The sequence below is a fragment of the Pygocentrus nattereri genome, chromosome 30 (genome assembly GCF_015220715.1).
Source record: "Pygocentrus nattereri isolate fPygNat1 chromosome 30, fPygNat1.pri, whole genome shotgun sequence".
Taxonomy (NCBI): Eukaryota; Metazoa; Chordata; class Actinopteri; order Characiformes; family Serrasalmidae; genus Pygocentrus; species Pygocentrus nattereri.
In genome coordinates, this window is record NC_051240.1 from 8,443,336 (window position 1) to 8,465,613 (window position 22,278).

The 22,278-nt window shown below is 39.8% G+C and overlaps 1 protein-coding gene across 1 annotated transcript in view; it reads left to right on the plus strand.

Moving 5' to 3' along the window:
• Positions 1 to 22,278, plus strand: part of bmerb1 (bMERB domain containing 1) — a 31,603-nt gene that overhangs the window by 5,757 nt on the left and 3,568 nt on the right. The window contains exons 2-5 of the mRNA XM_017692971.2: positions 7,232 to 7,352; positions 15,541 to 15,614; positions 17,206 to 17,320; positions 20,181 to 20,263. Of these exons, the coding sequence (XP_017548460.1) occupies positions 7,232 to 7,352; positions 15,541 to 15,614; positions 17,206 to 17,320; positions 20,181 to 20,263 (393 nt within the window). The remainder of the gene's footprint in view (positions 1 to 7,231; positions 7,353 to 15,540; positions 15,615 to 17,205; positions 17,321 to 20,180; positions 20,264 to 22,278) is intronic.

The window sequence follows — 22,278 nt, forward strand, 5'->3', positions numbered from 1 at the left end:
GGTTGAAACTACAGGGAATCTCAACAGGGTTGCCAGATTGTTTCTATAAGTTCTAGACAGAAAACGTTTAAAACCCTCCAAAGGGCATGAAAAAAAACACCTAAAAAGTACAAATACAAAACTATTTTAACCATTTTATCAACGATCCAAAAAATCAAGGAACCAAAGTCTTTTTCCTTAGTTTTTAGTATCTTTGTCAAACATGTCAGAAATGCCTCGACAAAGACACTAAAATTGTATCAATAAAATAATTACTTTATTTGATTTATGCATGTATCTTGTTTCCATAACTTGCAAAGCTTACACAAACTCATCAAAGTTTTCAGAATATTGACTTTTTTTTGTTTGCTGCGTTGTGATGAAACCCATCATCCTGTGCAATCAGAAAAAGCAAATGCAATTTATATTGTGCTACACACATGCGTTACATCCATAATAATACAGTACAGTGATCTCTGTTACACTCCTCTCAACAGGAGTGACTATAATGTATGTCAATCAAAGTTTTACTGATTGGATGTGGGGAGAGGATACTGCTGTTCAGATTTAAGCTGTATTATTAAGTAATGCAGTTTGCTAATTTAATATACTTTTTAAAAACCTGCCCAATCTGGCAGCACTGATTCCCAATACTTCTATGGAATACATGTACAATGCTCGGTACTGTAATGAACACTAATGATGATATAAAATCATGATTTTGTCAAACTGATAAGGCTGAAAATGCTGACAGATAACATATAACACCGCAGTTTAAAAGCTCATTGCATTGGCTATTAAACTTGTCTTAAAAAATCATGCTTATCAGTTTATCCATGTATCATGCATCCCTACTATGACCCAAAGCCTGGAGCTGCAGATCCATGGCTTACAGTGCTCGTCCTAATGCTACTGACAGTTAGTTGAGTGCTGTGGCTATTCTGCCCAGCTTTGCATGTATAAAGAGGTTTATTTATATCAGACAGTCACGTGAGATGTTTTTATTCATAGATGGATGTGGAGCATAAACATCTTGGGCAATATTCATGCTGTAAAAAGCCACTTTAGGTGGGCAGTACACACCACGTTTAACTGGATCCTAATGGATGAATGAATTAATCAAGTGGAGAGAATAGTGCACTTGAGAATAGCACTTCTGACACATTAGGAGACCGGCCCTCGTTATGTTCAATGAGAGCAGACTGGGAATGAGCTTTATTAACTTTATCAGCTCCGCCAGGTACAGACCGCCATATGAAATGCTTTTATTTCAGTGAGTGATTGGCCACAGCTGCAGGTACAGATTGGCATCTCTGATGTGTATCAAGCGAGCCTTGTTATGTGTGCTCTATTAGAAAGAGTCACACAGCTGGGAGCAGCTGGCGCATTCACTGCCTTTTGTGTGAGATTCATTAAAGAGAGCTGGCAGTCTGCCACTTACAACTGTTTTTCCAGACTGCTTATGTGGCTGCATCGAATGAGTGGTCAACAGAAGGAAAGAGAGAGAGAGAGAGAGAGAGAGAGAGAGTGAGTGAGTGAGAGAGACAGAGAGAGAGAGGGAGAGAAAAAGAGACCCCAATTCAGACGCTATGCTTAATATTCTTACACTATACAAACAAATCCTATGATTTGATATATGATACTTGAGCCATGACACAATTGTGTTGTGATATTTTAATTTGCTAAATATTGTGACATGGCATATTGAGATTATTATACTTTTTATTAAGTTTACAATTTGCTCATCTTACTGAAAAAAATACAGTAGCAGGTAGGAATATAATAATACAGTGCATTATATTAGATTGGATTGTTGAATCACAGCTTATCATGTAGTAATGTTTTATATCATTGTATCATGACTACCATGTTAGCTTCTGGCTAGAGCCTTTGGGACACTTTCAAGCTTTTGTTTCAAATATTGTACTTTTATAATGTTGAATGAATAAACCCAAAATGGAAACATTAACATTATCTTAAGTTACATTTTTAGGTACTCTATTTTTTGCAAATTTGGAAATCTCACTCAGTGACTCCCAAGTGGAATTGTATAGTAGCATTTCAGATTCCTGCCTTAACGCTGAGATTTAATCTCGTTCTCCTGTGGCCAGAGCAAGTGTGTTATCTACTAAGTAGCTGTGATTTGTAATTTATTAGTATTTGGCACAGTATATCACCTTTTTGCTTTGAAGACAGCATGCATTCAAAGCCTCTGATGAGTCGATCAAATCTACCTGAGAGTAAGAAAGGAAGATAGGAAGAGAGGAAGAAACCTTGGGAGAAACCAGGCTCACCGGGGGGACCCATCCTCCTCTGGTCAAACTACCTACAAGTGATTATAGTACTAATATTAATAGCAGTAGTATTGGTATTAGGAATAACTAAATAACTGAAATAGTGAGTTTATAGAGAAACTAAAAAGAAATCCTAGATTGTAAATGTTTTCAGACCTCTGGTTCTTCTCACCACTGTTGTGAACAATTCTGACTCTGGAAGCTTCTCTAAAATGGTGCAATTCTCAAACCACTCTCAATGACTTTGTTTATCAATAAATCAATCAATCAAATCAAATTTATTTGTATAGCAATTTTTACAACGGATGTTGTCACAAAACAGCTTCACAGAACTCCAGAAAAGAGAGTTTTAACAAGAATGACACCCCCCCCCCCCCCCCCTCAGAACTGAGGAAGAAACCTTGGGAGAAACCAGGCTCACCGGGGGGACCCATCCTCCTCTGGTCAAACTACCTGTAAGTGATTATAGTACTAATATTAATAGCAGTAATATTGGTATTAGGAATAACTAGGAGTCTATGAGAACATCAATGTAGGGTGGGCAGCTAGTCCAAGGCAGGTGGTGGTAGCTGGGGCGTAGGCAGCTGGTCTGAAGTGTGTAGCAGGAGGGCTCGACGGTCGTCCTTCAGTGTCCAGCCGGACATATGGGTGATTGTATACTCGGAAAAAAGCAGGGAGAAGGAATTAGTTTTATTTTGTCTGCTTGTACGTAAAACAGTAGATGTAAACATTTACAGAGTGTGGCTAACGACTCCAGCAGATCTGACTATGACAGCTTAGCTAAAAGGAGAGAACCAGAAGGACACACAGACAAGGCAGCACTCTGAAACAGTTTGGCATCCCTCCGCTCCACCGTCCACAAACCTGAGTGACCGCGTGCGAGCAGCGGGACGACAGCACCAGCATCTCAGTTTACTGTAATTCCCTGTGTCCATGGACCCCTGGATCTGCTGCCTTTATCTAAGGGGGAACATTACCTACCAAAAGCTAAACTGAACAAGTGAGTTTTCAGCCTAGTCTTAAAGACTGAGACTGTGTCTGAGTCCCGAACATTTTCTGGAAGATCATTCCAGAGTTTGGGGGCTTTATAAGAAAAGGCTCTTCCCCCAGCTGCAGCCTTATGAATTCTGGGAACTATAAATAAGCCAGCGCTCTGGGATCTGAGTAGTCGTGATGGCTCGTAATAGGAAATAAGGAAATAAGGAGCGAGCCAGTGTAGGTCTTTATACGTCAATAAGAGAATTTTGTAATCAATACGGAATTTAACAGGCAGCCAATGGAGTGATGATAGCACTCAAATTTTCTAGTTTTAGTGAGGACCTGTATTCCTGTGTATTCCTACCATTGGTAGGTGTGCAGTCAGCAGCACAATCAGCAGTGTCTATCATTTTTCCAAGTTTAAATTAAATAAAAAAAAATTCAATTTGATCTCAGACTTTTGGCCCCCAAACAGATTTAGATTCGTTGCCAGAGCCTGAGCTCTGACAAAATAACCCCCCAAAGTTGCAACACCAATAAGCAATATCTTAAAAATGCCATAAAAATTAGTCCATAGCATAAGTCCTGACCCTCCACCCCCACTTTTTTCAGATAAGATACACCCTGATGCCTAGTATTGGTCATTGACAGTGGATTTGCAGAGTTTGGCATTTCCATACATTATTTTAAATGCTTTTTTTCAGTTTTAATGTATTGTACTGTATTGTTTGTTCTATGTACCACATTATTTGTAAGTCGCTTTGGATAAAAGCGTCTGCTAAATGTAATGTAATGTAATGTAATGTACCCTTACCACATACCTGATTGGACAGATTGAGTATAATTTGAGATACGTAGTCAGAAGACACAAAGGACACTGGTTATGTATTTCCTGTCAGTCTCAGTGCAATGTAGGCCTGTCTCATCGGGCAGTGGCACGAAAGCATTAATATCCTGAGGATAATCTGTAAGGCAGTAAACATCTCAGCCAAGAATACCACAGTGCACTTGCTGTTGCCCTGCTGTTTCATCACAGAACTAACTGCTTTATCTCACAGTAGAGGAAAAGCTCTTTGTTCTTAAACACTCTCTTTGTCAGGCCGCTTGGTCTACCTGCTGCTGCACATTGCAGGCGCTTGATGAGTAGCTCAGAAAGACGCACCGCTGACATGTCCAGCTCACTGTGACGCACTGTATGAGTCAGCGGGGGGTGATGGGAAGGTCGCTGCTGGTGGTAAAATATTCATGCTGCAGTCTGGGGAGATTATTTACATTGTGCACTGGAGGTTGTTCGATCTGATCCAGCATGGGAATACAAGGCTTTTCTTCAGCCCAGAAAAACAAATGTATTCCCAGCATCAGAAGGTGTGCAGTCAGCATTTTTTGTTAAAGCTAGAATGATTATATTTTTACTGTCTTACTATTACAAATAAACTGGAAATGGCTATATATGTAGGAATACTGGTAACAGTACTGGGTAAACCGAGTCAGACATTGCTGGAGTTTTTTGGGCCACATCATACCTATTAAAATAAGATACAATCATCGGATTCATCCACTTAGGGAAGGGACCATAAGTGCAGCCAGTGTTACAGATTGTTGTTCCACACATTTATATCACAGATGTCTCCAAATCCCCAAATCTTACATAGCGTAGTGGTTTTCCAATATGGAAAAACCTGCTGCTAGTGAGGAGGACAGAGCTGTATGCTGATTAGCTGTGGCTACGTTAGTCCTGGACATGTAAGCAAATAATTCCATTGTTATTTCACTTAACCATTAGTGCTCCAGTTTTTAATGTTAATAATAGTGTAATAAAAAAACAGTACTGATACATTCCCTCTCCCTCCCCTGCAGGCTTAAGAATGAAGCAAAGCCGTTATAAAGCAGGTGTGTTGGTTTACATCAAGCACTGGTGTGGTTTATCAAACGCTCCCTATAATTCTGTTTTGAGGCTGGCTTGGCAGCTTCAGTTCATGGGACACTGCCTCCTGTATTCTTCCCCTATGACCAATTAAGAAGGTTCTGCTCCAGTACCTTGAGAGGCAAAGTAGCAGTAGTGGTAATGAGGCTTCGGACAGCCAAGGCCGATAACAACATTACATTACAAGGTACTCAGTCAAGACTAGGATCAGCCATTAAATTACAAGTTTGTCTGCAAAATTGGTTGGGCTTGTCAGGGTATCAATTTAAGTGCTATTGATGGAGGGGAATTAAACAGCTTTGTTGTGGCCTCCTCAGGCGAAACTAATGAGAAGATTGATGCTCATTAACTCCCAGGGTCTCTGCAATGGCCATGTGGTAGTGTAAAAAAAATATTTTTTTGCTGAAGGTAACAGCCACAGATAATCAACAAGGCTGCAGAAGTTCTTAAGCCCTCGTTTTAAAATGGATTTCAAAGGGCTGTAAGAATATCTCATAATGTGTAGTGCAGTATTGAGTTCATCCCAGGGCATCTCATTAAATTAATGTATTTTGCTATGGTAGCCTGTAAGTTTGTAATTGTAATGACCTGTTTACCCAAGGAAATCTGATAATCTTTGCTTAAAGGAATGAACAAATGTACATCAACTTGATACAATTTGAGGTGATTTAGGCTTGTAGCTAGCGCCATGCTGATTGCTGAGGTAAAAGCTGTTTCTTGTTACCTACAGTGCAAAGCTGAAGAAGTGGCACCAAACATGACTACATTTGGGAAAGTTGTTAGTAGTTTCACCTTTGGGCAAAGTATTTTTAGGCTAAGACAGTTAGCTAGCTAAAGCTAAAGCTAAATTATTATCAAGGGGGCGATACTGCTGCTAGTTTTTGATGAACAGTGAAATCAAAACCCTTGTGTCAGACTCAACTAAAAAAGTTACTCTGCTAATCACATTCGAACTCAAGGGAAAATACTTTGGGGTTGGCATAGAATGAGACGTGGGGAACATTCAGCTTTAAAGGTGAATGCTCTTTTATTGAACAAGTAGAGAGGGAGAACCACCGCTCAGTGCTACCGAAATGGCTGAGAGAGCAGGCAAGTCGCTATTAGCTGTGCAACTGTCCTTCATGGTAGACTAAACCCGCAGAAAGTACAGAAACACAACATCGTTAACAGGACTAATTATGCTTTATTTGTAATGAAGCATGTGGTTCAGTGTTAGTCCTGAAGATATTCACAATATGCTGAGAAAAGCATTTTGTTACATTATGTAGTCACAATTACGATTAATATTGTCATATTGCCCTACTCAGATCTTCAGCTACAACCTGTGGTCCTGCTGGTGAGGGGTTTCTGCTCGTGAGGTCTTCACACAGACGGCCCCACACAGTCCAGTGCTTTTCCTGCTCCAACACATCTGATTAAACTCATCAGCTAATTAACTGATTAATCCACTGATTAAACTTTTAAATCAGATTTGTTGGAGTGGGAAAACACACACACACACACACACACACACACACACACACATTGCAAGCAAATACTTGTGCAAACACTTACACACTCTAAGGGTAGTGCTGGGGAGTTCAGTTGTGTGCAAAAGTTTGGGTGCCCTATGTCAAATCATGTTTTATTAATTTTTTTTCAGCAAAAATAATTGAACACATCCTCTAAAGAGAACACACTTCTGCACATTTTAATGCACAATGACTGTTTATATGCTGATTTTTAACATGTTGGGGAAAAAATAAAACATGAAATGTAGCCTGTGCAATAAAATTTGCATAAAATGCATATTATGTTGAGCATGTGTTGACTTATTTTCTCTTAGAACAAAAATTAACAAAACATATGAGTCAAACTAATGTCATGTCTTCACTCACATTAGTGTGTTGGGAATATTAAAAAAAACTGTCATACTGAATCAAACTGAATGCACTGAGTCATTTTCTAAGAAAATATAATCAAATTGATTGGTCAGATATTTAGTACCACATAAATTCAACCATTGACCACAGTTCTTTTGCTTACACACACGCTCACAGTATGTGTTCTTCTACAGGTCAGATGGACGTGTCCATGGCTGAAAGCTCCATGTCTCCAGACGAGATTGAGATGGAGATGGCCCGGATCCAGCGGCTCAGGGAGGTGCTGGTCAGGCGGGAGTCCGAGCTGCGCTTCATGTGAGGAAAACAAATCATTGCCCGCTGTGTGTGCATGAGCGTGTGGGTGTGTAATTCCGATTTGCACTGCCCAGTTTTAGGAGATTCAGACGGAAGCTTGTTATTTCCATTTCCTTCAAACACTAACAGCCGTGACTGGAAATACAATAGACACATGCTGGCCCTTAGTGCTGGACACAGATCAAGCCCAGCCATAAGCTTCTGTTTGTTTGATTTTGTTCTAACTCTGCTTCCAATGTTTGGAGGACAGTTGCATTGATTTTTGGCCCAGTGGAATGTTCTGAAATTTCAGTATTGCAGTGCAAAGTTCAGAATTTGTATAGATCGTTTATATGGTTCTAGATAATTGTGTACTAAATGTGTAGTTTGTCTACAAATTCCTGCGACTACCCACTCCAGCATTGGTTATCTAAAAAAAAATGAATTGAGAATTAAAGGTTATTAAATTAAAGAGAACATCAGTATAACTGATATCCTGGAGGGTTGGTGTCCAGCACAGTTATTAGTCCTCCTGCTCAAACACACCCACTAAACCTGGCAATTAACAGATCAGTTGAATCAGCTGTATTTGATCAGGAAAGTCGCCAAACTGCTCTACACTGGCCTTCCGGGACCGGAGTTGCGCACCCCTGGTCTAGGATTTACAAAGATCAGCAGTCACCAGCCTAATAATGGGCCAGAGCAATCCATAATTACATCAGGGATAATATCAATTAATCATAAAAAGCCATTTATCCACTAGATAAGGACAAGATTGAGTTTGTGGCAGAAAATGGCATAGCTGTTGGCCCAATGGCCTAGTGCTACAGCTGAAGAAGATTTTCAATGAACCTTTATTGTGCAGTTCCAACTGAGAGCCTTCATTTGTATCTGGAAAACTGAGCCGTGGTAAATTCTTCAGTCATTATGCATTCAGTTCACACTGGTGCACAAAGCTGATTACATGTATGTATGCATGTGTGCCTGGGCATATAGTGCATAGTGAAAGGAATGGACAAGTGTTTTACTCCATCTGATATTCTGGGTATGTGTGATGCTGAATGTTCCCAGATCTTTCACCAAACCCAGAAATCTGATTATCAAGAACCCAGATGAATACGAGATTGAGAAAGTTAAGATTTATTTGATGCGTTAAAGAAAGAAGGTTATGAAACACACTGCTGCCTGCGGAAAAAAGAACGGCTCCATAATTAGTTTTACTACCACCTTTGCCTTTACTCAGTGGGGGTCCTAGACTACCATATGCATAATGATAAATTTTAAATCACTTTCTTATGCTTGGAGAATGTGTATTTACTTTCATGAAAAAGACATAAAACATCTAACATCTAGAATCAGATTTTTTTTACTTTGCTATTCTATTCATATGTAATTATATTATTACATATTGAAGTACATCATATTTAATTGCATTTATGTACAGTATCTATTCAGCACTGACAGCTTTAAGTCTGCACATATGACTTTTTTCCATTTGTTCTGACGTCAAAAAAGGTGAAAACATGGCAAAAATGTAATGTTTTTTCTTGCTGCTGAACAAAACAGTAACTTTTCATCGTTTAAATTATAATGAAATTTCTCCTCTTCTTTTTACAAACATGTGGTGACAGAACTTCAGCGTGTTTTAATTTGCTTTTGTTATGCTTTTAAGGTTTACATCAGGGATGCACTGAAATGGGAATTGTGGGCTGATGTCGATTTCCATATCTCAATTCTCATATATAAACATTTGAAAAATTGTAAAACTTTCACTGCATCTGCCTGAAGTAGTATTAAGGATTAATATAACATTTATTTCAAAAGAGTTACAATTTCAATTACAACCCCAATTCCAGTGAAGTTGGGACGTTGTGTAAAACATAAATAAAAACAGAATACGATGATTTGCAAATCCTTTTCAACTTATATTCAATTGAATAAACTACAAAGACAAGATATTTAATGTTCAAACGGATAAACTTTATTGTTTTTTGCAAATATTCACTCATTTTGAATTTGATGCCTGCAACACGTTCCAAAGAAGTTGGGACAGGGGCAACAAAAGACTGGGAAAGTTGAGGAATGCTCAAAAAACACCTGTTTGGAACATTCCACAGGTGAACAGGTTAATTGGAAACAGTGTCATGATTGGGTATAAAGGGAGCATCCCTGAAAGGCTCAGTCATTCACAAGCAAGGATGGGGCGAGGTTCACCACTTTGTGAACAACTGGGTGAGCAAACAGTCCAACAGTTTAAGAACAACGCTTCTCAACATGCAATTGCAAGGAATTTAGGGATCACTGTAGATGATCTGAGCTTCCTCAGGGCTCAGGTTCCGTCTCCCCCCTTCACCTTCCTTGCTCAGATCATCTACAGTCCACAATATCATCGAAAGGAGAAATCTCTGCAAGTAAGCGGCAAGGCAGAAAACTAACATTGAATGCCCGTGACCTTCGATCCCTCAGGCGGCACTGCATTAAAAACCCACATCATTCTGTAGCGGATATTAACCACATGGGCTCAGGAACACTTCAGAAAACCACTGTCAGTGAACACAGTTCGTCGCTCCATCTAGAAGTGCAAGTTAAAACTCTGCCATGCAAAGCGAAAGCCATATATCACCAACACCCAGAAACGCCGCCGGCTTCTCTGGGCCCAAGCTCATCTTAGATGGACTGACGCAAAGTGGAAAAGTGTCCTGTGGTCTGACGAGTCCACATTTCAAATTGTTTTTGGAAATCATGGACGTCGTGTCCTCTGGGCCAAAGAGGAAAAGGACTGTCCGGATTGTTATCAGCAAAAAGGCACCATTAATGCTGAAAAGTACATACAGGTTTTGGAGCGACAGCTGCTGCCATCCAAGCAGCGTCTTTTTCAGGGACGTCCTGCTTATTTCAGCAAGACAATGCCAAGCCACATTCGCTATGAAAAAGAAATAAGAAAGTAAACTTTGTATTCTGATTTTAGTTTTGACACATATTCTGCGTTTCATGAAGAAAAGCCAAAGCCAAAGTGAAGTTTGTGTTTTCTTTTGTCTGTTAGCTTTTTCATTTTAGATTTGGCTGTGAAAAAAACTGAATAATGACTAAAGTGAAATGACAAATAGGCATTTTCAATGTATTTTTACACATTCTGCACGTGTTACAACAGCATGGCTTTGTAGTAAAAGAGTGTGGATACTAGACTGGCCTGCCTGCAGTCCAGACCTGTCTCCCATTGAAAATGTGTGGTGCGTTATGAAGCGCAAAATACGACAACGAAGACCTCTGACTGTTGAGCAACTGAAGTTGTACATCAAGCAAGAATGGGAAAGAATTCCACCTACAAAGCTTCAACAATTAGTGTCCTCAGTTCCCAAACGCTTATTGAGTGTTGTTAAAAGGAAAGGTGATGTAACACAGTGGTAAACACGCCCCTGTCCCAACTTCTTTGGAATGTGTTGCAGGCATCAAATTCAAAATGAGTGAATATTTGCAAAAAACAATAAAGTTTATCTGTTTGAACATTAAATATCTTGTCTTTGTAGTGTATTCAGTTGAATGTAGGTTGAAAAGGATTTGCAAATCATCGTATTGTGTTTTTATTTATGTTTTACACGTCCAAACTTCAAAAAGACTGCTACTCATTTCCACTCATTCTGACACATATGTATAACTGATTTTGCCAGTTTTTGCTTTAATTTTCATTTTTATTTGCTGATTTTTGCTGATATATTTTGTGAAATCTTTCTTTTGCTTTTTTTTGCTACTTTTTTAATTTTGCTACTTTTTAACAAGGGACAGGTCTTAGAAGAGGCGTTCACTTGCTCTGGTCAACTGATTTGGAGTGACAGGTCTTCTGAACATGTAGCCAAGCCTACTCCGTGAGCCATTTTTTCAAGCAATTATCTGCTGATACCGATATGATTCTGATATCATTGTCCATCTCAATCTAAAATAAATCGAAACATAAACAGTGGCGAATGCATTGCCATGGTTCTGCATTCATATGCTGCAAAATTCAAATGCCTTTCAGTGCAGCTGTGCGTTCTAATAACAATGACCTATATGACTGTGCGTATGCATATGCATCCACCTGTGCATTGTTTAATGTGTATGATGTTATTCATGGGACCCCCACAGTCTCCTGTGCTTTTTCCAAGACTCCAATTGAGCACATTCATGGGAGCTTCCGACTCGATTAATTATTTCCTCCAGCGAGGGAGGCTAAATCGCATCAGTTTAATGTGATCAGTTTAATGCAGCCTTACTGCTCTGGGGTATGAGCACACATTGGGTTCCAGTACAGGACTCTGGAGGATACAGAGTAAATGTTACTCGCCGGGCAGTGCATTAGTGCGTCACTGAATACTGCAAAGCGCCAATACAGACACACCCTCTCGCACAGAGCAGATGGAGGTGCAGAACACAGGGGGGACTGGACCCAGTGGATGAGAGAGAGAGAGAGAGACAGAGAGAGTGGAGAAGGAGATAGAGAGGAGTAAGATATTTTTAGGGGTGGAAAGATTAAAAGAATGGAGAGAGAGAGGCAGAGAAAGTGGAAGAGAGAATGATGAAAAATGAAAAACAGTTGGGAAAATGAAGAGCAAGAGAAACAGTGAAGAGAAGAGAAGGAGTGAGAGAGACAGCTACAGGTTAAAGGAAGAAGAAAGTGGAGTAGAGGTTAAGAGAGTGGAGGAGAGGAAGGAGAAAGAGATAAACAGTGAATGGAGAGAGAGAGAGACAAAGAGTTGGTGAGAGAGGTAAAGGTGTACAGAAGTGATAAGAGAGAGAGAGCAAGGGAAACCCTGAGAGTAGGATTAACGATAAGAGAAACAAAGAGTTGGGATGGAGAAAAAGAAAGAAAGAGGGAGAGTGGAAAAGAAGCAGAGAGAGAAATATTGTGAAAGTGACAGCAAGAAAGAAGGAGAAATGAAAGGAGAAGGGAAGAGCAAGGGAGAGAGGCAAGTTAGAGAGAGATAAAGATAAAGGTAGAAGTGGGGAGATAGGGGGAGACAGAGAGAGATGAAATGAAAGACTGAGAGTTAGAAAGAAGAAGAAAATGAGAGAGAGAGAGAGAGAGAGAGAGAAGAAAGGGAAAGAGAGAGAGACAGGGAGAAAACTGAGATGGTGTGAGGGAGAGAGAAACAGAGAGAGGTAGTTATATTGAATAAGATAGAGAAACAGAAAGAAGAGATAAACAAAGATGGGAAGAGAGAGAGAGAAACAGAGAGACAGAGAGAGAGGTGGTGAGTGGATGAGTCATCTGCTGCTTTAGCTCAGAGGATTAAAGTGCCTGGTTGCTGTCACTGTGGTGCAGGAGAAAGACAGAGGGAATCGAGGGAAAAAGATAGGGGGGGCGGGGGGATGGGGGGGCAGTGAAGGAAAAGAAGAGAAAGGAGGGAGAAAATGGACAGCAATGCAAGTGTCCAGATAAGGCAGAGCTTAACCCCCTTAAAATCTTAATGCCATTCAGTAACAGCTACAAGACTGAAGCACTTCTATTGCTGTGTTTTAACATGGTTGGTCGTGTAATATATGGCAGGCAAATCCGGCCAAAAAGGAAATGAAAATGAAAAGAATAAAATGTAAATGTTTTGACACGTATTCTGCGTTTCATGAAGAAAAGCCAAAACAAAAGTGAAGTTTGTGTTTTCTTTTGTCTGTTAGCTTTTTCATTTTAGATTTGGCCGTGAAAAAAACTGAATAATGACTAAAGTGAAATGACAAATAGGCGTTTTCAATTTATTTTTACTTTTGTCACAAACGACTCGTGCTCATGTGAAAAATGAAATTGCAAATGAAGGCATTTCATTTCGTTTTCAATTTTGGTAGGATATTTGCACAGATATTGGAAAAAGAAATGGCAAAAAGAGGTTTGCATTTACATTTTATTGTTTTCATTTTAATTTCCTTTTTGGCTGGATTTGCCTCCCATGGTAATATATTTATTGTGATTTGGTTGGCAGATTGTACGGAATAAAGTATCTACATAAGTTCCATCAGATTTTAAGCTAACAGCCCAGGTGTTCATATCAGAGTTGCGCCACAGGACACATTCAATAACAATAATAACACTCCTCGCAGCCATGTCTATTAGCAGGTGCTGTTATTCCATTAGTGAGGTGGATTGGAACAGCCTTACTCTTTCTCAGGGAGATGTTACAGTGTGGAGCCATGTACAGGCCCCTGGGGTTTAAGGGGTTAAATGGGTTAAATAGGAAATAAGATCAGTCAGAATGGAGGTGGTGATGTGTAGCTGGAACTGAAGCTGTTAGGTGGGTCTGAAAGGTCCGGACACTCTGAGGGCTGTGAGTCATCGCTCTGATGTCCACCCACGTCCCCCAGCCACGGCTCGAAGGATGATTACATAACAGCACCCCGATGTCTTATAGTCTTACTGTGTGAATTCTTTCATATGGCTCACATCAATAACTGTTAGTCACGAGGACATGACTTTATTTTTCGTAATTCTTTTAATAAAAGTGTTTGAATTGCTCTGATTTGTCAGAAATTATATATAAATAAAATGAAACCCCTTAAATTAAATGCTGGTCCACACTATTAAAGTGGACTTCTGTCCCCTAAAGGTGATTTAACTGGCATTTTATATTTTATTCATAACTTTTTGTAATATTTCATATCATTAGTTTGACAGAATTCACATTTTTATACACTCACCGTCCACTTTATTAGGTACACCTGTTCCAATTGCTTGTTAACACAAATAGCTAATCAGCCAATCACATGGCCACAACTCAGTGCGTTTAGGCATGTAGAGGTGGTCAAGACAACTTGCTGAAGTGCAGACCGAGCATCAGAATGGAGAAGAAAGGTTATTTAAGTGACTTTGAAAGTGGCGTGGTTGTTGGTGCCAGACGGGCTGGTCTGAGTATTTCAAAAACTGCTGATCTACTGGGATTTTCACACACAACAATCTCTAGGGTTTACAGAGAACGGTCCGAAAAAGAGAAAATATCCAGTGAGCGGTCAGTTGTGTGGACGAAAATGCCTTGTTGATGTGAGAGGTCAGAGGAGAGTGGGCAGACTGGTTCCAGATGATAGAAAGGCAGCAGGAACTCAAATAACCAACCAAAATCTCTGAGGAACGTTTCCAACAGCTTGTTGAAAGTCTGCCACGAATAATTAAGGCAGTTCTGAAGGCAAAAGTGGGTCCAACCTTTTACTAGCAAGGTGTACCTAATAAAGTGGCTGGTGAGTGTATGTTGTATGTGCATTCATTAATGACCTTTCACTACAATACCTGGCATGCCTTACACAAATACATCATTTATCCATTAGGAACATCACCCGGAAGCCATAAAGAATTCCTGATTGTTAGCATAGCCACTGATATGATGTCCAACTTCCAAGTACTAGCATTAGCAACCTGGTTTCTTTCTACATTGGCATACGTTTCTGCCCCATAGTTTTTTTTTAATTCTCTCCACCTTCAAGATATATCATCAGAAATGGATTTTCCTAGCGTCTAAACCTGACAGTCTCATTGTGGAGACTATTGCACCACCGTAGGAGGCGAGTTTCATGTTCGCAACAAAAGAAACCGTAGTCATATTTTTCATTTTGGGCCAAAGTTTTCCTTTAATCTCAGCCAATTTCATTGTTTTCCATGTAATTCTTGAATAAGCCTTAGGCTGCAGTAAGGCTGGGATCTAAAGGGGTTTACTAACTTTACTAACTTCTGTAACTTTCTTCTGCCATGATAACCCTTCTGTTAGCTCATAATTTAATGAATTGTGTTTTTTAAAACATATTGTCTACTTCAAAATGAAGGCACTAATTTTATTGGAATTGTATCAGGTTAGAAGGTAAACAGAGGATGGTTAGAAATGACATGATATTGTGTATCTTTTCCTTGTTTAAATTAAAATTTTCCAATACAAATGAAATAAAAAAGTATCTGGGAGCCCAGGGAGTGCCTCCAGTTAATGATTTTGGTTTGGAGATTGATTGTGAAACTACAAGAGGGGAAGATCTGAGAGACTTCTGATTGGCTTTTGCTTTGAAATATGTGCTGGCTTTTCGTAGAGAAAAGGGTAACACTATTAGAGCAAGGACTAGCATTTATATCACTCTCAACACCAGAGAACAGAAGATGTATCATATTTTGGCTCATAGCTGAGCTCTCTGCTGGGACATGACACCATTAATATGAAAAAGAAATGCCTGCGAGAAAAGAAAACAGTTCTTTTCTGTCTTTTTTCCACAGGATGGATGACATTCAGCTGTGCAAAGACATCATGGCTCTGAAGCAGGAGCTGCGCAAGATTGTGACAGTGCCAGGTACGTGTTCTCACCTGCAACATACATTTTAATCACTGGGATGTCTTCTCTTTTTTTTCTGGGCACAGCTGCTGAAAGTGAAGATGAGGCAGGTAGGCCTATTGTCATCATGAAGCAAAAGCCAAACTGTCACGTTGCAGATTGTGATGTTAGGCCTGGAGAAGATGAGAACAAGATCTTGAGCAAACTGGGGCTTTGGAAGTAGCTACAAAAGATGACTTGCTGGACAACTAAGCTTGAGCTGCTGGCCAGTCTTACTATAAAATGGACTGAGTAGAGATTAAAATACCAAAATCAGTGATGCTGACAGGCTGCAGCAACTAGATCAAGAGCTATTTATTAAGAATAGACAATCTAACCATTTTTATATTTGGTTGAGCTGCTCCTTTAAGCATAGTCTGGGGCTTCATCTGACCTGTGTCATTGATATTTATGTGAACATCAGTGAGGAGTGTGTGTGACGTGTGTTGTTGTCTGACTGAGAGCGGTGGGGGAGGGGAGTGAATGCGAGAAGCCCTCACTATGTGTCCGTGTATGAATGCATCTTCATGTCTCAAGGAAAGGAGGCTTTCAGGATCAAATTCTCTTTATAAGAGAAAAAAAGGCTGACCTGGCACTTCCTGCCCTCTAAAACATCTCTCTCCACCTTCTCATATCAGTGTGTGTGTGTGTGTGTGTGTGTGTGTGTGTGTGTGTGTGTGTGTGTGTGTGTGTGTGTGAAAGGAAATAAGTATAGCTGAGTTTTCAGAAATGGATGGGATGTATGGACACAGTCTTATTTTTTACCTTGAGTGAAACCAGTAACACAAACAGTGATTTGGCTCTGAATTTGTTATGATTAGCTTTGGGCTGCATGATATGGACAAATTACCACATTACAATCACATTGTGATATGCCTCATAATATATTAAAAAACAAAAGAATAATTCCCTGATGTGTGTAAAGGAGAATTCCACCTATTTTATTCCAAATTCCTGGTCAGTTCAGTGGTTGAGATGTTCAGTCATTTGGTTTGTAATGTTAGAGACACTTATGGACTTATACAGATTTCTTTACAGTGTTAGAGCCAGTGATAGACCCAGAGGCTGTGATGCATACAACACCAATATAGCCATTTTATTTACTATCCAAAATGACTGGTGAACCCACACGTGTCTTCTGAGTTTTTATGTTCAGTGTTGATGTTCGTTAAAATAGTGGTAAATATAAAAAAACTAATTTTCTTTGTCAACCATTGGACCTTACAGTGCCCTACATGTATTGTCCACCATGAACGGACTTTAAAATGTGAAAATCTGTTCCCAAAACTATCATAAAACAATATCTCAGGCAACAGAAAGTACATTCATAATCATTTCATGTAATCACTTTTTATAAGGGAGTTTATAGAGGTGGCCGTCTGGTTCCTATCACCACGACTTTGAACAATTCTGACTCAGTACGTTTCTCCAGAACAGAGAATTTCACACCAAACCACTCTGAATGACTTTGTTTACATCTTAACCATTTAATTATGTCAACATTTTAGAAAATTGGTGGAATTCTCCTTTATTGTCTTTATGTTTTTTCATGTTTTTTCTGCATACACAGAAAAGGAAAAGAGTAAGAAGCACCGGCAAAAGGAAGAAGAGCTGATTCAGAAGATCCATAAGCTAGTGGAAAAGAGGGATTTCCTGGTAGACGATGCTGAGGTGGAGAGACTGAGGTATGTGCGTATAAGAGAAATAGAGAGAGATAAATAAATAAACATAAATAAATAGATAAATAAAGGTGCGGACTGGAGGTGGTGATTTGCACCTGTTATTAACCCCCGCCATCCAGCTATCCCCTCCGCCTACACGATGAGTCCCCCTGATAATAAAGAGCTTATTCTCACACATGCCCACACACACACACAAAGATCTTTGATGTCAGCTGGGGAACCCGCTTGGCTTAGCTTTCATTTACACTGAATGTACAGCCTGTACTGCTGTTCAACCAAATACTTTAGAGTGAATACATTTTTTAATGTTCTTAGGAATATCTTGATTTTTTAAAATAAAGATAGGAAAAGGTTTAGACATGTATTTCTGTGGTGGCTAACAAGACCCACTGATCTAAAGATTACATGATACTACTTTTTTCTTATTTTGATACCAGCACTGATACTGAAACTGACCCAGTGTTTATCTTTCACAACAACTGAGCTTTAAAATGAATTAGAGTTAATTGAAGCACTTGAGATGAAAAGTTGACCATGTTTAATATACTCACTCTACTAGAGCCGCGCGTGAGTCTTCAGTGAATGAGAGTAAGAGGAGTTAAACTATAAATTATTCTTGTCTCTAACTATTTGTGCAGGACATTTCTTTAATTTTCAAGGTAGATGGATGTATTCCATTTAAAAAATCTGAGAAAACTTACCCCTGTCTTTTTGTTTTTCTACAGCAAACAGGCTTTGGGCATTGGGAAACTTCTACTAAGTGCTGATTGGTTGGCATTATTATTACTGAGTGTTGATTGGTTGGCATTGGTGCTACTGCTACTAAGTGCTGATTGGTTGGCATTACTGCTGCTGAGTGCTGATTGGTTGGCGCTGCTGCTACTGAGTGCTGACTGGTTGGCATTACTGCAACTGAGTGTTGATTGATTGGTGTTACTGCTACTAAGCGCTGATTGGTTGGCATTACTGCCACTAAGTGTTGATTGGTTGCTTTTACTGCTACTAAGCACTGGTTGGCTAGCTGATCAGCTCACTGGCTGAGTAATGCAGTTCGTGCTCACTAATGTCATGAACATACACAAGGCAGTTAGAAAGTCTTATAACTGGAGTTTTAAAACACGCAAAAATATTACAGCCATGATTAAATATGGCATGTGTTCCTGTGTTTTCTGTCAAATTTGGTGGAAGGTTGGGGGAAAAAGTGCTTTGGGGGGGGACAAAATTTGGGCTGGTTTGTTATCATCTTGGAGGATTTTTAGCTGAAATTTAAATAGGCCTACCATCTCCCCAAAACTTTGTTTGACATACATTTTTGTCACTCCCGTTGAGAGAAGGCTGTTGGTCCCTTTGTCTGTGTTGTTCGTAATCAACATCAGCAATTAACATACCCAGTTTATCATTGATGTAATGAATGTGCTTACTGGCCTGACACGGCATAGTTTATCCAGTTCAGGTGGTACAGAGTTTGGATATAACAGCAAGTTTTAACCATATACAATGCATTAAAACAATGTTAATTGTCATGATTGGCCCATCCCAGTTATCCATGTGCTTGTGTTTTGGTCTTCCATGTGCTTTTGTTTATGTGTCAATGTGCTTTCATTTATCTTCCCAGTCCGGCCCCTTTTTTTCAGACTCCGCCCCTGATTGATACCACCTGTGTTTTCCACCTGTGTTCTGTTATCCCTTGTTATCCCTGTTGTATTTAAGCCCTGTGTTTTTCCTAGTTGTTTACTGGTCTTTGTATGTATAGTTTGCATTGTATTGTTTGCTCTTAGTATTCTTGTGTGGTGTTTTGTTTCTTCCGGCCTCTGTGGTGTTTCCTGTCTGTGTTTATATTTTATATGTCTTTCCCTAGATACTCCCATGTTGGTTCCTTGACAGGTTAAAAGACTGACAGTACCACCTAACAACTAATTTTAAATGCTTGTATGCAAATTTCCAAGAGACATCAGCAGATGTCAAAATGCTATATTCTGGTTAAAATAACCGTAGACTCTTTATGATGTGTACTTTTGGGTGTTTTTCCATGCATTTTGGTGGATTTTGATTACTTTTTGGCTGGAACCTACAGGCCCAATCTGGCAACCCGGACTACACGTTCTCTGATTCTACCCCCACATGTAGAAATACATAAGACACCAGGGAGTGGCCAAATCTCACATTCTGTATGATAAAAAGTTTTAAGCCACTCAAAAGATCATCAGAGCACATACTTAGCTAATCGAGGGATATCATAAAGCCTGGCTAGTTAACTAACATTCTCTCATTGTAGCTCACTGTTTGGCAGTTTGGAGTAGTAGGAGCCTTATTTGGAATGTGCATAGTGCTAAGACTGATATCAGATTCCAGCTCTAAAACAGACTGTTAGAAGTTAGCAGGGTGTACTTAATTAATTTCTGATTGGTGAAATCATCGGTTACTCCTACAAGTTTCTTTGCTAATATTTTAATTAGCATGGTTATCATATTTTATGGCAGACCTACATTTTATCCCTGAAAGCCCTTTTCGTGGCCTCTGTCATTAAGTGAACCGAACCATGAAGAAATTGAAATGAGAGAAACAGTTTTTGGTCTCTGTGAGTACCGTGAAGCTCATTAGTGTGTGAGAGAGAGCGCTCATCAACACCTCCATGACCCAGCAGCAGCTTTCACGCTGCGTTTATGACTCATTCTGCCATTCTTCTACTCTATTTCTTTCCCTCCTTCTCTCCTCCTCCCGCTTTTCACATCTCATGTCTCACCCCTCTGTTTTCTTCCACCTAACTCTGACTCTCTCTCTCTGTTCCCTGCCTTTTTCTCTCATACACCTCTCACCCTCATGATCTCCTCTTCACCTCTTCCTTCTCCTCTCTTCTCCACAGGGAGCAGGAGGAGGACAAGGAGATGGCGGAGTTCCTCAGACTGAAGCTCATGCCGCTGGACAAGCTGGCCAGAGTGGCGCAGAGTGAGTATTCAGACACATGCTTGTGCATATCCCAGTGATGGCTGTCTTTTAAAGCATTGCTTCGACAAAAAGTACACAGTTTACTACAAATTTCGTCCATTGGCTTCTTTAAGCTTAGAGGCAAATGCAGCTAACAAGTGATGGACTGAAAGACAATGTTTGTAAGACTGCAAGACACCTAAAAAAGCTTTCAAGACAGCTGGCATAAACCTACATAAACATTTATTAAGGCTTATTTCAATATGTTAGTTGTCATGAAGGCTACTTTTTTCAATTTTCACCACATGAAGTGGCAACTGACACTTGGAATAATCTTTTAAAGATGTATATATACATTATGTGGTCAAATGCATGTGGACACCTCTCGTAATTATTGAGTTTGTGTTTCAGTCACACCCATTGTTCCTAACAGGTGTATAAAATCAAGCAGACAGCCATGCAATCTCAAGAGACAAACATTGGCAGTAGAATGGGTTGTTCAGTATAAATGTGGCATTGTCATAGGATGCCACCTCTGCACAATTTCTGCCCTGTTAGATCTGCCTCAGCCAACAGTAAGTGCTACTGTTGTGAAATGGAAGAGTCTGAGCAACAACAGCCCAGTCATGAAGTGGTAGACTACACAACCTCACAGAGCAGGGCCGCTGCATTAGCTTCATAGCTTCAGTGCAGAAACTAAAGCAAACTTCGTAACCTGAATGTCTCCGCTGATTGCTTTGATTTGGAGTAAGGGGGAAACTGGGATATTATGACTGACTCCTTGGAAACTCACCATCATTATTTTTATCTAACATGTTAATGAATTCTGAAGGACAAAAGTTCCACCAGACACAGAACAAAGGAGCATTCTATCATTTTTGTAGTTCCTGTCCAAACACATCCAGGCCTTTTTTGTTCTTGTGAATTTTTAGCTTAGGCGCAGGATAGACAGGTCATTTATTTCAAACTATTGCATAAACCACACTGAGTTCAAACAGTATTCAAGGAGGTCAGTAATGTTTAGCAATCACTACAGCCCGAAATGAGTCCGTGGGTGGCCTTCAATTCAAAGGGCAAAGTGGCATTTCAAGTATGCCACAACCACACTGTCCGCATCTCACCCTGCTTTCATTGTTTCTGAATAATTGAGCAATTATATGACTGCGTGTGTAATCACACAGAGAAAAGTGTTTTTCTCAGTCTGGTGTCTTATTATGGCACTCGCTGGGTCTGTATCACATTGTGATAAAATATATAAGTAATAGAATCAATGCATCTTCTAGACATGACGACAGGCCCTTGAAAGCCCTATTGTAAATAATGGGAAACTCCAGCAATTATTAAGTGGAAAATAAAATGTATTCAAATTTCCTCTTAAATGTAGTTGATCAGCCAAGGCATGTTTGGTGTTCAAAGGTTTTAGTTTTGCACTGGGTGTATAGACATGTATAGACCGGTACTCCAAGCCTGAGCAGATATCTCTATGAGAGAAATGAATAGTGTTTTCAGGAAATTGCCTCTGTTGTGTCTTGTGGTAAACAACAATATTCCAAACTTGATATGTTTTGTCCTGTGTGCAGCCCCCACACCCCCAAGTATCACTGGATCCTCTGAATTATGAGGCTATTTAGCTGTCAGAATATGAATAAAACTACATATATGCTAAAGAAAGCCAACTCGCTATGAAATGATGTTGCATGAAAGTAAGTCTACTATTAAATGTTATCACTATTATGCATCGAGCAGCCATTTTTATACCTACAACTACCTTGTATCTACACTCTTGGTCCAGTTTATTAGCTCCACTTACCATTAGCACTTTGTAGTTCTACAATTACAGACTGTCTTTTTCTCTGAATATTTTGTCTGCCCCCTTTCATCCTGTTTTTCAATGGTCAGCACCCCTTCAGGATCAATCAAGAGCAGGTATTCTTTGGGTGGTGGATCAGCACTGCAGTCATACTGACGTAGTGGTGGCATGTTAGTGTGCGTTGCGCTGGTACGGGTGGATCAGAAACAGCAGTGCTGTTGGAGGA